This window comes from Bos mutus, chromosome X (genome assembly GCF_027580195.1).
Source record: "Bos mutus isolate GX-2022 chromosome X, NWIPB_WYAK_1.1, whole genome shotgun sequence".
NCBI lineage: Eukaryota > Metazoa > Chordata > Mammalia > Artiodactyla > Bovidae > Bos > Bos mutus.
The window spans coordinates 22,728,412-22,743,505 of NC_091646.1; the positions used below are offsets into that span (position 1 = coordinate 22,728,412).

Genomic DNA, 15,094 nt, shown 5'->3' on the forward strand with positions numbered 1-15,094 from the left:
TTTGATGTACACATGAAACATTGCAAATCAACTATACTTCAATTTAAAAGAAAAGAAAGAAAAGGAATTGTTTTCATCTTATATGTGAGAGAGGAGCTTCCTCTCATCTGGTGCTTTCAGAGAATTGCATGTTTAGGAAATCCTGAATTAAAGGACATTTTCTGTTGCTCTAGGATAGTGTTAGCAGTGCTCAAGAGAACTGCATCTCACTCGACAATTAAGTCTATGCCAAAAGTTGCCAGGAATATTTGGCTCATGAAAGTCAGATGGTCATGGAATTGAGCAGGTTAATTAATCTGAGGATGCTGTGGTTTCACTGGCTGTCTTTTTTATTTTCTTTTGGTCTGTCAGATGAAGAGAAATTATACCTGTAGTGAATTAGGGGAAATGATTTGAAAAGTGAACCCCAAAACCAAAAACCTGTACATAATCTACGCAAGTTAAAAAATTTTAAACTGCAACTGTTTAAAACTGTGTATATTTGATGTTTCTCTGTTAATGGGCAAAAACTGTTTTCTGAGGACAAAGTGACATTTAATTACAGTTTAATTAATTGCATTTAATTACAGTTACAGTTTCCACATTAAAGCTATTTTGCTTTTGAGTATTGTTGCAAGAATGCATTTAATATCTCATCAAAACTAATTTCTCTGGTTAAAATTCAAATCCTGAGTGACTCTGAGTTACACCTGACCCTCCATTCATATGCAGTGGTACACATACTTGGGAGTGCTAACCCAAGGGTGTAGGAATGGGGTGTCTAACCCTGTGTTCCCCAAATTCTAGCATCCATGCCATCCACTTGGATAGTGAATTTTACACTAAAGTTTTTTAATATTTATTTTATTATTTATTTGGCTGTGCCGCGTCTTATTTGTGGCATATGGGATCTAATTCCTTGACCAAAGATCAAACCCAGGGCCCTCTGCATTGGGAGTGCAGAGTAATGCAAAGAAAAAAACAAATCATAGCTATGAAGGTCTCACATTAGTAGGAAGAATATTATTGTTGGCAATATTTCATCACTCTGCCACTATCCTTCTCTGTGTTTGTCTCCTCTCCTGCAAACCAGGGGTGATGATAGTCATGTATCTCTGAGTTGTCATGAGGATTAAATGAAATGATGCATACAAAGTGCTTGGGATATTGCATGGTTATAGTAAATGTGCAATAGTGTTTCCAAGTATTATTTCTCCATAATTACGAAGAGTGTATGTTGTATAATATATATTTCTCTCTGGCTCAGTAACGGCAACCCACTCCAGTATTCTTGCCTGGAAAATGCCATGGACCGAGGAGCCTGTTAGGCTACAGTCCCTGGGGTCACTAAGAGTCAGACAAGACTGAGCAACTGAGCATGCACATACTACCCCATTCCATTGATAGACTATTTCTATTTAGCCCAGCTTTTGTTGCACATTTAGCTTATTTCCCCCCTCTTGCTATTATGATCAATACTAAAATGTGAGAACCTTGTCTAAACATCATGGGGTACTTGCCCAATTTTTCAGTTTTGAAAAATTAAATCACACTTTTTGTTTTGTTTTTACCTTAACCATGACATTGCAGAGATTAGCTCATGAGAAGTTTCATAGAGTAAGGAAGCTCTGGGTTATCTGAAGATTACTGATCATTTCATCAGGCATTTCCTTATGGTCTTATGGTGTACTTGGAAAGCAAGGAAATCATATTTCATGTGCTCATTCAGGAACAGCTTAGGATACGCATCCACTGTTGCAGAAAGATAGGAAGGCAGAACCTACCTGGACTCATGGGCCACTCCCCAACTCCCTTCCCCCAAATTTCCAACTGCAGTAAATTCACTTTTAATAAGTTTTAATTTTTAATCAAGATAATTCATGCATAAAAAGGATTATAAAAAAATCAACCAGTGCAAAAGGACATATAATGAAAAGCAGTGAATCCCCGCCTACCCTTCTTAACTTTTGCTTTCCCATTCCAGAGGCAAAAACTTTACATGTCTGTTTAAAGGTTAACTCCATGTTTCCTAGTAATACGCTTTTCTTACTATTTTTTAACTTTGATGAAGTGAGACATTTTCTGCTGCCTTCCTGCTGTCTCCTGGGTTTTCCTCCCCCACTTCCCTACCATTGTATCACTATTTTTAAGTTTCCTGTTGGTTAACTCCTTCAGTTTAAAAATTTAACCCCTAAATTTGCCTTATTCTTTCACCTAGAGATTTCCTAGTTTAGGAGAGTAACACCACTATTCCCTTTCCTCCCCTCTGGTTGCCAACTTGTTGCCTGTACTTGTCAAAGTTGATTACCATTCCCATTCTGTTCTATGACCATAATTAAGTCTTTCCTGCTTTGCCTAGAGACTTACTCTAAAAACGAAAAAGCATAACTAATATTTCCACTGTAATGGTTATTTAAACACTGTTCATTGAATAGGGATGTTGAAGCTATGATTGGATTTTCTGTGATTGCAGAGTCTTGATCCACGTATGCCAGTGTTCCAATTCCCTTTCTCACACTCCCCGCAACGGCTGAAAAGTGAGGTTGCTTCATATGTGAAGCATGTTCTCCTTGCACAGTTTGAAATGTTTGTTTTTCCCTGAAGGTTCTTTTTTTTTTTTTCCTTTGGGGGATGAAGAAAAGTATGCCTTCCAGATCATGTGATCAGTTTCCTCCAACTTCTAACTCCATCCATCTATTGCCTAGAATTGATTCCATCCAGTTGGAAGTCCTTTCACTTCTTTTTCAAATTTGGAAAATTTGCTTACTATTTGGACCATTCTTGTGCAGTTCATTTACGTCGTTGGTAACTTTTCCTCTTTTTTCTCCTTTAGGGCATCCTGTGCTCATTGTCATTTCCCAGTGTGCGTGCTCATTTGATTCTTTACCAGCTAAGCCACGAGGGAAGCCCTTTATGCACGGAAGAACTTCTTAAATATTTCTGAGGATTTTCAGATTTTTTAGTTCTGTTCCTTCCTTGAGATTCAACTTCTCGTTTATTTTAGAGTTTTCTGGCTATATTGCAGGCTTTCCGCAAATAATGATTTCTAGCCGTCCGTTTATATGAAAAGATGGGGCGATAGCAGGACAGGTCGGCAAGTGTGTGTGCGCCAGGCAAGCCGGTCACTGTGCTTTAGGGCGGGTGAGCCAGTGGGTGGAGGTCAGCCATCCTGCTGGGCCTCCCCACTGCCACAAAGTTAGTTGCTCTAAATATGTACCTGCAGGCGGACGTTGAGAATCACCGAAGCCACGATGTAGAAGTAGGGGAAGTTCATGCGCAGACGCCAGGCCAGGTCGAAGAAGGTGATCAGCGTGCGCGTGAGCCCCTTGCAGAAGGCGCCGTATGAGCCGCGGGTCGTGGCTGAGCGCGACAGCCGCATTGCTACGCCCGACAGGGCCGCTGTTGCTGCCATCGGTTTGCTGTGGCCCCGGATACAGCGCCCAGAGCCAGGTGCTTCCCGCTGGTTCAGCGGACAGAAGGAAGCTCGCGGGGGGAATCGGTGCGGTAGGTGGATCGCGCGGCAGCAGATGCTAATTGCGCTGCACTGCGGGATCCCTCCTCCTCCGGCTGTGCTCCCTCTTCCTCTGGCTGTGCTCCGGCCACAGCGGTCACTGGTGCCCCGCCGGGCCGCCCTCCTAGGCTGCCTCGGGGCCACGTGGGGCGGGATCAGGCAGAGCGCCAGGGATCCAGAGCCCTGGGACTGGGAAGGGGGAATTTTAAGGGGGAGTCGGGAGGAGCGGGGAGGAGCGGGGAGGGGCGGGCAGTTTGTCCGGGAGACCTAGCTTCCTGACCCCAGTGGTCCTTTTTTAACTTTTAATTTTTAAATTTTAACGGAAGCAAGGTGAAACTTGCTCCAAACGTTAGAAATTTTCCTTCATAAGCACAATCTTGAGCAGCTTCGAAGTTTGAACCCATTTCCTGTCACTTCAAATCCCTTTAGGAATTTTTTCAGTCCCCAGTTGTAAGCTAGTACAAACACACCAAACCAACTAATTTAAGTTGTGTGCATTCTGCTTTATTCATTCAAGCGTCTTATTTGTTTGTGCTTTATATCTGTAGTATTCTGCTAATGGGAAAAGTCTAAAAGCAAGTTTTTCGACTTTGTCAACAGCACAATGAGAACAATGGAAAGCAAATTCCCTGCTTAGCTTCCCTTTCCCCACCCCGCCCCAGCAGCCATGAACTGAGATTACGTTTCCTGTATATACTTCCAGATGTGATGTGTTGATAAGGTGCTCTTATCATGTCAATAACACACAACTGCCTCACTCTCCTTGAAGATGGATAATTACACCAATACATTTAACAAGTCCCTTGTTGATGGGCGTTCTGATTGTTTCCAGTTTTTCTTATGTCAAAATTTATTGCGATAGCATCATTGTAAACATGAATTTGCAACTGGCAGAAGAGGATGAATCATATGATTCCATCTTTATTATTAAAAAAATCACATAGCATAGATATTTAGTGTTTGAGGTCAATAAGTTTTCCTAATACATGCGGTTGATCAAAGAAGTTTAGAGAAGGAAGCTCTATACAACATTAAGTGTCAGTCTTGGAATTTTTTTCCTTAACATGAGAGACAACAATTGTATCTTATTATTCTTCTAATTCGCATTTATTTAATTATCAGAAAAGCTTAGCAACTTTAAAAATTTCTTAAGTTTTAATATATATATAATTTTTACCAGTTGTTTGTAAATCATTGAACCTTAAGTAAAGTTTCTAGGATCATAACCACCAGGAAAAAAAAGACTATTAACAGCTTGGTATATGTTTTAGTCAATTTTAATAAACAAAACACACACACACACATATATATTTCACACACCAATAGTAAAATAAAAGTGAAATCACACTAACATACTGTCTTGACAGTTGTTTTTAAACATAATGATATATCTTGCTTATCCTTCCATATTGATTCTTTGTGATCAATAGTACTGTGTATGACTCCTTATGGCAGGCCAATCATTAACTGAAGGATATTTGGATGGTTTCAAAGTTTCCACAGTCATAAACAGTGTTGAGATTAGCATCCTCATGCATATCTTTGTATACTTCTCTGATGTCTCGCTCGGGTACATTCCTAGAAATGGAGTTCTTGGATCAAAAGTTTTTCATTTGTTTAATGACTTTGATACATATTGTCAAACTGTCTTCCACACAGCTCTAAGGTATCCATGAACACCCTCTACTTTCTTAATAATGGCACTGATGTTCTTTTAAATCTTGGGTGTTCTAGGTGAAAATGACATCTCATTGTTTTAACTTGCGTATTTTGTTTACCGGCAAGGTTAGACATCTTTTATACATACAGATATTGTTGCACATTTGCATGAAAGGAAGTACTCTGTCAAAAGATTTGTAGTCTTATAGAAAACAAATTTATGGTTAAAGGAGGGAGAGGGATAAATTAGGAGTTTGGGATTAACACATTGCTATATATAAAAGACAGTGAAGAATCTAATCTGCCTGCTATGCGGGAGACCCAGGTTTGATCCCTGGGTTGGGAAGATCCCTTGAAGAAGGGAATGTCTATGACTAACACTTTCATTTTTTCATATATAAAAGAGATAAACAACAAAGACCTGTATAGCATAGGGAACTATATTCAATATCTTGTAATAACCTACAGTGGAAAAGAATCTGAAAAAGTATATATAGATATAGATATATAGGCTTCCCTGGTGGCTCAGATAGTAAAGCCCTCCATAAAACTGAGGGCTTCCTAGGTGGTACAATGGTAAACCAGTGCAGGAAACACAAGTTTGATCCCTGGGTCAGAAAGATCCCCTGGAGTAGGAAATGAAAACCCACTCCAGTATTCTTGCCTGGAAAATTCCATGGACAGAGGAGCCTGGTGCGCTACAGTCACGGGATCACAAAGAGTTGAACACGACTGAGTGCACATACACATATATAACTGAATCACTTTATTGTACACCTGAAAGTAACACAATATTGTAAATAAATTATACTTCAATTAAATATATATATTAAATAAATGTGTATATATATACACATTTGGATAAGCTAAAAAAAAAGATTTTCAGTCCTCATTTTAATCAGTATATTCAATTTCCATGTAAGAAAGTTTGTACCCATTTCCACTCCCTCAAGTAATGTATGAGGCTGTCCATTTCTCCACATCCTCACTCATATTATTATTATGTATTATTTTATTATTGTTAATCTAAAAACAAAGCATTATTCTAATTAATTTGCTTATATTTGATTACAGTTGAAGCTGAATATTATGTTTATTGGTCATTCATAGTGGCCTCAAAAGGAAGGAGGGCCCCATGGACTAGATGACTGGAAGGCAGACTAAAAGGGTCCTGGAAACCCCAGGGGCAGTGGCAACAGTGGGGAGAGGAGAGTTAAGCTTTAAGTTAAACTTTCCCTTCTCCTCACCCCTGTCTCTTTGCTCCTCAAGTTGCCCAGGCTCTGGTTCCTTTGCTCATTTTTATATTAGAATTTTTGTCTAAGGCAAGCAGAACAGCACAAGCAATCTATAAATGATAAAATCTCAACCCCAGCTTTAGGAGAAACAGAGTAGACAAGACAGCCTCAGGCAATGCATTGTCTTTGGGAAACTGTATAATCTTGTGAAAGTTGCTCAGTCGTGTCCAACTCTTTAAGACCCCATGGACTATACAGTCCATGGAATTCTCCAGGCCAGAATACTGGAGTGGGTAGCCTTTCCCTTCTCCAGGGGATCTTCCCAACCCAGGGATTGAACCCAGGTCTCCTGCATTGCAGGTGGATTCTTTACCAACTGAGCTATCAGGGAAGTCCCTAGTGGCCCAAAATGTTTGATAAATTTCTGGAATGAATACAGATTGGCTCAAACTGAAATCATACAGGAGGGCACCACAGCCCAACGAATCTCAGACAGGCAAAGGATGCTGCAGAAGCAGAGCCACTTTGAGGGAAGAAGGACCAGTATGGAAAGTGGACATGGGAGGATGAGGGGAAAGGAAATGATTATTTTAAAAATTATTTGAAAAATGGTTGACTAATTTGGGTTTTGCTTCCACCATCTTCCTTTCCCTCATTACCAGTGAAGGAGTTTATCTCTTGGATGAAAATGAACAGTGTTTTTTCTAAAGAAATTGAGGGATATGCCTGCAAAAGGCTAGGGCTCCAGAATAGAGGGGGAGAAGAGGATTGGTGCCTGGGGCAGAGTAAAAATCACCACAAATGCTTCCTCTCCCTGAATCCATAACTTTGCACTGATACTGCAGATCTGTCAAGAGGTGACCTGCTTTGTTTTTTTCTTGAAGATATCTTTTAACTTGCTTTGGTCAATGGGACATTGGCAAAAATAGTGCAGACAAAAGCTAGAAAAGTACCTATGTGTTGGGGCCCGCACTATTGCTAGTCTTGTAAGCCTGCTGCCACCAGACTGGATGATCAAATTTATGCCCTAATTATCCCCGTATCCCCAAATAATAGCCAACCAACTCCTAGACGTAGTGTCACTAGGATGCTAGCAGCAGCTGACTACAGATACATGAGAGCAGACACAAGCAAAAGAATAGTCCAGTTGAACCCAGCCCAAATTGCCAACTCCCAGCAACTGTACATTAAATAAATGGCGGTTGTTTTAAGGCTCTAGGTTTTGAGTGGTTTGATCTTTGGTGGAAATTACTTGAATCATGGGGCCCTAGGACTGAAATAGGAGTATGACTCGTTTAACCAAAAGAAGTCTGGCAAAAAGAGAGTTGGGTCACCATGAGAGAGGGTCATAGCTCCTCAGGTTGTATATCCAGGGTCCCTAGAATGAAGGGGAGACTGAGAGCCTTGAGGAAGGATGTTATGGTAACATTGTAATTATGTACAGTAAATCTTCCTAGTTACCCCTGAAAGGACCCACAGCAATTTCCCAAAGTAATTGTGTAGCGGAGAAATAAAAATCCACATACTCTCCAAGGCTTATTACACAATGGCTTTGAGGTAACAGTCATCCTGGGGAATGAGAGCATCACTATCACCCACAGTCATAGTGAGGGCTAATGAATGTCAAATGATAAATGGATAAATCCAACTCATAGTGGGGCCAGGGGTGTACAAACCCACTCTCTGGTAATTTCTCCAGTTCCTAGGTTTACAGTTGTAACAGGTAAAACCAGCAGCTGGCAAAATACCCCAACTGGCTCCCCGTGGAAAAAGAATTTTTATGTTAAGGAAGGGACAGATTGAAAACTGGAACTTATTCTCCTTTCCAATTGTAGCAGGAATAGCAAACACAAATATGGCTCTTGTTACACGCCAGACATTCTTCCAAGGACTTTACCTACATTAAAAAATTATTCCTCAAAACAGCACTACAAAGTAGGTACTATTTTTTTTTTTGCTTTTAGGTATTTTAAAATGATTTTTAAATTTAAGCATAGTTGACTTACAATATAGTATTAGTTTCAAGGTAGGTACTGTTATTGTACACATTTTACAGAAAAGTTAAGCTTAAGTAACTTGCCCAAGGTCACCAGTTAATAATTGGTAAGGTGGAACTTAAACCAGAAGCTGGCTCCAGAGTCCATGCTATTAACCCTTATATTGTACTGTCTAAATAGTAAACTGTAACCAATATTGCAGACATGGGAGACTCTCAGAAATTAGGGTCACCATCAAGACTTTAAAATTCCAGTGTAGTGAAACCTACTACATAACATTCTTATGTGGTATACCTTTTTGGCTAGTGAAGAGTACAGAGGGCTCTTGAAATAGAAATGATATATATGGATTGACTTTGAGTAGGTTCTGAAGGCACAAGTAACATTTGTGAGCAGTGACTCACACTGCCAGTGTGCCTCCACCTGCCACATTGCTTTCCTTTTGTCAACCCACACTTACAGTTCCATGGGAACTCTTATGGGCTAAACTGAATATTTTTTATTTGTCCACGCTGGGCCTTTGTTGCTGTGTGCAGGCTTTGTCTAGTTGTGGCGAGTAGGGGCTACTCCTAGTTGCAGCGCTCAGGCTTCTTATTGCAGTGGCTTCTCTCGTTGTGAAGCGCAGGATTTTGTAGTTGCAGCTCGTGGACTCTAGAGCGCAGGCTCAGTAGTTGCAGCACTCAGGCTCTGTAGCGGTGGTACACAGAGTTAATTGCTTGGAGGCATGTGGGATCTTTCCAGACTAGAGACTGGACCCATTTCCTCTGTCCTGGAAGTTGGACTTTCAACCACTGGACTACCAGGGAAGTCCAGAGACAAGGTCATTAAACATATAACTGAGGTTATATAAGGTCCTTGAGGTGAGCCCTAATCCAGCATGACTGCTGTTCTTTTAAGAAGAGTGAGTGAGTGACTGAGTAAAAGTCACTCAGTCATGTCTGACTCTTTGTGACCCCATGGACTGTAGCCCATCAGGCTCCTCTGTCCATGGGATTCTCCAGGGAAGAATACTGGAGTGGGTTGCCATTTCCTTCTTCCTGTCCCAGGGATGGAATCTGGGTCTCCGGCATTGCAGGCAGTGTCTTGACCAGCTGAGCCACCAGGGAGATTATAAGAAGAGATCAGGACTCAAATAGGTCCATGTGAAGACACATGAAGAAGATGGCAGAGGTGAGGGCTTCAGAAGAAACTAACTCTGCTGATACCTTAATTTCTGATTTCTAGCCTCCAGAGCTCTAAGGAAGTAAATTTCTGTTGTTAGGGCCACCCATTCTGTGGTTCTTTGTCATGGCAACCCTGGCAAACTAATATAGGGACTTATTTATAGACCAGTTGTATTAGTCAGGGTTCTCCAGAGAAACAATAGGAAAGAGATGGGAATACCAAACCACCTGACCTGCCTCTTGAGAAACCTGTATGCAGGTCAGGAAGCAACAGTTAGAACTGGACATGGAACAGCAGACTGGTTCCAAATAGGAAAAGGAGTACGTCAAGGTGTATATTGTCACCCTGCTTATTTAACTTATATGCAGACTACATCATGAGAAACGCTGGGCTGGAAGAAGCACAAGCTGGAATCAAGATTGCCGGGAGAAATATCAACAACCTCAGATATGTAGATGACACCACCCTTATGGCAGAAAGTGAAGAGGAACTCAAAAGCCTCTTGATGAAAGTGAAAGAGGAGAGTGAAAAAGTTGGCTTAAAGCTCAACATTCAGAAAACTAAGATCATGGCATCTGGTCCCATCACTTCATGGGAAATAGATGGGGAAACAGTGGAAACAGTGTCAGACTTTATTTTTGAGGGCTCCAAAATCACTGCAGATGGTGATTGCAGCCATGAAATTAAAAGACACTTACTCCTTGGAAGGAAAGTTATGACCAACCTAGATGGCATATTCAAAAGCAGAGACATTACTTTGCCAACAAAGGTCCGTCTAGTCAAGGCTATGGTTTTTCCAGTGGTCATGTATGGATGTGAGAGTTGGACTGTGAAGAAAGCTGAGTGCTGAAGAATTGATGCTTTTGAACTGTGGTGTTGGAGAAGACTCTTGAGAGTCCCTTGGACTGCAAGGAGCTCCAACCAGTTGATCCTAAAGGAGATCAGTCCTGGGTGTTCATTGGAAGGACTGATGCTAAAGCTGAAACTCCAATATTTTGGCCACCTCATGTGAAGAGTTGACTCATTGGAAAAGACCCTGATGCTGGGCGGGATTGGGGGCAGGAGAAGGGGACGACAGAGGATGAGATGGCTGGATGGTATCACCGACTCAATGGAAATAGGTTTGAGTAAACTCCTGGAGTTGGTGATGGACAGGGAGGCCTGGCGTGCTGCGATTCATGGGGTTGCAAAGAGTCGGACACAACTGAGCGACTGAACTGAACTGAACTGATATATATATGAAAAGATTTATTATAGAAATTGTCTCGCACAGTTATGGAGGCTGAGAATTCCACAGTCTGCTGTCAGCTAGCTAGAGAACCGGGAAAGCCAGTGGTGTAATTCAGTCCAAATCCTAAGCCAGAAAACCAGGGGTGCTGGTATAAATCCTGAAGTTCAAAGGCCCAGGAACCAGCATCACAATAAAATGTTTGAGGGTAGGAAAAGATGGATGTCCCAGCTCAAAAAGAGAAATAATTCTCCCTTTGCCTTTTTGTTCCTTTCAGGTCCTCCCACCAAACTGGTGAGAATGCATGTCTTTACTCAGTCAGGAACCTACTGAAGTACAGCTTTGCATGTCATTAGGGCACCAGCCAGAAGCATATTGCTGCAACATTCCAGACCCACATAGGAGTAGGCCAAGAAAGACAGTGCAAAAGTAAAATCTTCCCTGAAAATTGGTACATCTGGTTGTTCACTTTGCTTAGAAGGAGAAATGGCTTAAGGTATGGCTCTACACTGTCTGATGTTCAGGAACTAGGAAAGAAAATAATTTGTAGTACTGGTGACAAGAAGGTTCGGGAGGAGTAATATGTAGTTGAACCTCTAGGAATAGCCAGAGAGTGTGAGTACATTTGTGCTTCATATAAATGCCCAACAGAGCATGTTAGCTGTGATGAAGGCTCTCACTGATCATGTGAACAAGGTGACTTACCTAAGAATGTCAGCCAGCCCCACCCTGAATCTTGCTCAGTGGCCCATATACAAAGTGGCCATAGTTGCAGGGACAGAGGCTCTTCATAGGCTCAATTACATGGGCATCCCCTCACCCAGGCTGATGTAGTTGTCAGATCAGTTGAGTGTCCAACCCCAACTTGCCAATAGCAGAGGCCAATACAAAACTCTTGATATGTGCCATTTCCTTCTGGGAGGAGGGTTCCAACCAGCCATCTGGTGGCACATTAATTACATTGGACCCCTTCCATGATAGAAGGGGCAGGAATATGGACTTGCCTTCCCTAACTGCAACACTGCAGCCAGCACCACTCTCGCAGGCATACAATTGTGATATCCCACACAACACTGCTTCTGACTAAGGAACTTCTTTTACAGAAACAGGCAAAAAAGAGTTAAACAGAATTCACCCTCGTCATACCTTACTCTCCATCATCTAAAATGGTGAATTGCCTATTCAACCTCCATTTGTAAGTATTTTCTTCACATCCTCTTGATTTGGGCCTTTGCTGATTTAAAACTCTGATTATTAGTCTACCAGTAGAAATAACAGTGATTCTATTGAATAGATTGTTGAGACTGCAACCTAGCCATTTGAGCGTAATGAATCACTGGGCCAGCATGCAAAATATGGGTTTGATTGGTGTGATTGATCCTGATCATCAAGGGGATGTTTGGCTTCTCTCACACAATGCATGCAGGGAAAATTAAGCTTGAAACTCTGTGGCTCCTCTTGAAACTGGAATATTCAGTGGTCAAAGTTAATGAAAGATTACAGCCACATCACATAGGCAAGACCACTGAAAGCTCAAACCTCTGAGTAATGAAGCTTTACCTCTGCCCACTGGGCAAAAAGAACTCAATAGCTGAGAAACTTACTGAGGGCAAGAGAAAATGGAATAAGTAATGGAAGAAAGAAATTATATTCAGTTCAGTTCAGTCGCTCAGTCGTGTCTGACTCTTTGTGACCACGCAGCATGCCAGGCCTACCTGTAAACTCCCGGAGTTTACCCAAACTCATGTCCATCAAGTCGGTGATGCCATCCAGCCATCTCATCCTCTGTTGTCCCCTTCTCCTCCTGCCCCCAATCCCTCCCAGCATCAGAGTCTTTTCCAATGAGTCAACTCTTCGCATGAGGTGGCCAAAGTACTGGAGTCTCAGCCTCAGAATCAGTCCTTCCAATGAACACCGAGGACTGGTCTCCTTTAGGATGGACTGGTTGGATCTCCTTGCAGTCCAAAGGATGCTCAAGAGTCTTCTCCAACACCACAGTTCAAAAGCATCAATTCTTCGGCACTCAGCTTTCTTCACAGTCTGACTCTCACATCCATACATGACCACTGGAAAAACCATACCTTGACTAGATGGACCTTTGTTGGCAAAGTGATGTCTCTGCTTTTGAATATGCCATCCAGGTTGGTCATAACTTCCCTTCCAAGGAGTAAGCATCTTTTAATTTCATGGCTAAAATCACCATCTGCAGTGATTTTGAAGCCCCCAAAAATAAACTCTGACACTGTTTCCACCATTTCCCCATCTATTTCCCATGAAGTGATGGGACCAGATGCCATGATCTCAGTTTTCTGAATGTTGAGCTTTAAGCCAACTTTTTCACTCTTATCAAGAGGCTTTTGAGTTCCTCTTCACTTTCTGCCATAAGGGTGATGTCATCTGTATATCTGAAGTTATTGATATTTCTCCCGGCAATCTTGATTCCAGCTTGTGCTTCTTCCAGCCCAGCATTTCTCATGATGTACTCTGCATATAAGTTAAATAAGCAGGGTGACAATATACACCTTGACGTACTCCTTTTCCTATTTGGAACCAGTCTGTTGTTCCATATCCAGTTATAACTGTTGCTTCCTGACCTGCATACAGGTTTCTCAAGAGGCAGGTCAGGTGGTCTGGTATTCCCATCTCCTTCAGAATTTTCCACAGTTTATTGTGATCCACATAGTCATAGGCTTTGGCATACTCAATAAAGCAGAAATAGATGTTTTTCTGGAACTCTCTTGCTTTTCCCATGATCCAGTGGATGCTGGCAATTTGATCTCTGGTTCTTCTGCCTTTTCTAAAACCAGCTTGAACATCTGGAAGTTCACGGTTCACGTATTGCTGAAGCCTGGCTTGGAGAATTTTGAGCATTACTTTACTAGTGTGTGAGATGAGTGCAATTGTGCAGTAGTTTGAGCATTCTTTGGCATTGCCTTTCTTTGGGATTGGAATGAAAAATGACCTTTTCCAGTCCTGTGGCCACTGCTGAGTTTTCCAAATTTGCTGGCATATTGAGTGCAGCACTTTCACAGCATCATCTTCCGATTTGAAATAGCTCAACTGGAATTCCCTTACCTCCACTAGTTTTGTTCATAGTGATGCTTTCTAAGGCCCACTTGACTTCACATTCCAGGATGTCTGGCTCTAGGCGAGTGATCACACCATCGTGATTAGCGTGACCGAGAGTAGCTACGCCTCGCCCAAGGTCAGGGGCAGCGGCCAAGAGGAGCAACCCCACGTTCAAGGAGCAGCAGCTGCGCGGGGGCAGGAGGGCCGAGAGGAGCTACTCCACATTCAAGGTCAGGAGGGGTGGCTGTGAGGAGTTACCCCTCGTCCAAGGTAAGGAGCAGCGGCTGCGCTTTGCAGCCAAGGTAAGAGAAACCCACGTAAGAGGGTAGGTGTTGTGAGAGGGCATCAGAGGGGAGACACACTGAAACCATAATCACAGAAAACTAGTCAATCTGATCACATGGACCACAGCCTTGTCTAACTCAGTGAAACTAAGCCATGCCGTGTGGGGCCACCCAAGTTGGGCGGGTCATGGTGGAGAGGTCTGACAGAATGTGGTCCACTGGAGAAGGGAATGGCAAACCACTTCAGTATTCTTGCCTTGAGAACCCCATGAATAGTATGAACAGTATGAAGTTATATTAATAAATACCAACTATAGCTTTGTGGCTAGTTTCAGAAACAAAATGGAAATAGTTGTTTATATTTTCCTCATTTTGCAATATGTGTGTGTGTTCTAGATGTGTTAATGTACCCTCTTCACTTTGTCCCCTTATCTAGGGGATGTTGATTGTGACTGAACTTCACAATTTAGTCCACAAATTACAGAATATCAGTATGTGATTATGTTGAACTTAGGAATGAATATGGGTCAATAATCCTAAATTTAGAGCTGGGTGTGATAACTTGTGAGAGTTTGGGCATTCTCTTTTGGGGAAAAGTTGAGTGTGATTTGTTTTGTACAAGGCATAGTTGTTATAGGCTAAACTGAACATCTTTAAAAAAAACTATTTGGCTGCACTGGGTCTTAGTTGTGGCATGTGGGCTTAGTTGCCTCGCAGTATGTGGGCTCCTGGTTCCCTGATTAAGGATTGAACCTGCATCCCTGTGTTGGAAGGCAGATTCTTAACCACTGGACCACCAGGGAAGTCCCTAGAACATTTTATTGTTGTCACCATTGTTATTTAGAATTTTAAGTGTGGAAGAAAATTGAATAGACATTCATCATCATTTAAATCTAATCTGTTACAGAAAATACATTGAATAGCACATTGTTGGATAGCAGAAGCCTATCTTTCATTAATTTAAGTGG

At 41.9% G+C, this 15,094-nt stretch overlaps 1 protein-coding gene across 1 annotated transcript; it reads right to left on the reverse strand.

The window, feature by feature from the left end:
* Window positions 1-674: 674 nt before the first annotated feature.
* Window positions 675-3,623, reverse strand: SMIM10 (small integral membrane protein 10). The gene has a single exon (XM_005911189.2). It carries the CDS (start codon window positions 3,389-3,391, stop codon window positions 3,185-3,187), a length of 207 nt encoding a protein of 68 aa, XP_005911251.1. The 5' UTR covers window positions 3,392-3,623; the 3' UTR covers window positions 675-3,184.
* Between the last annotated feature and the right edge of the window lie 11,471 nt (window positions 3,624-15,094).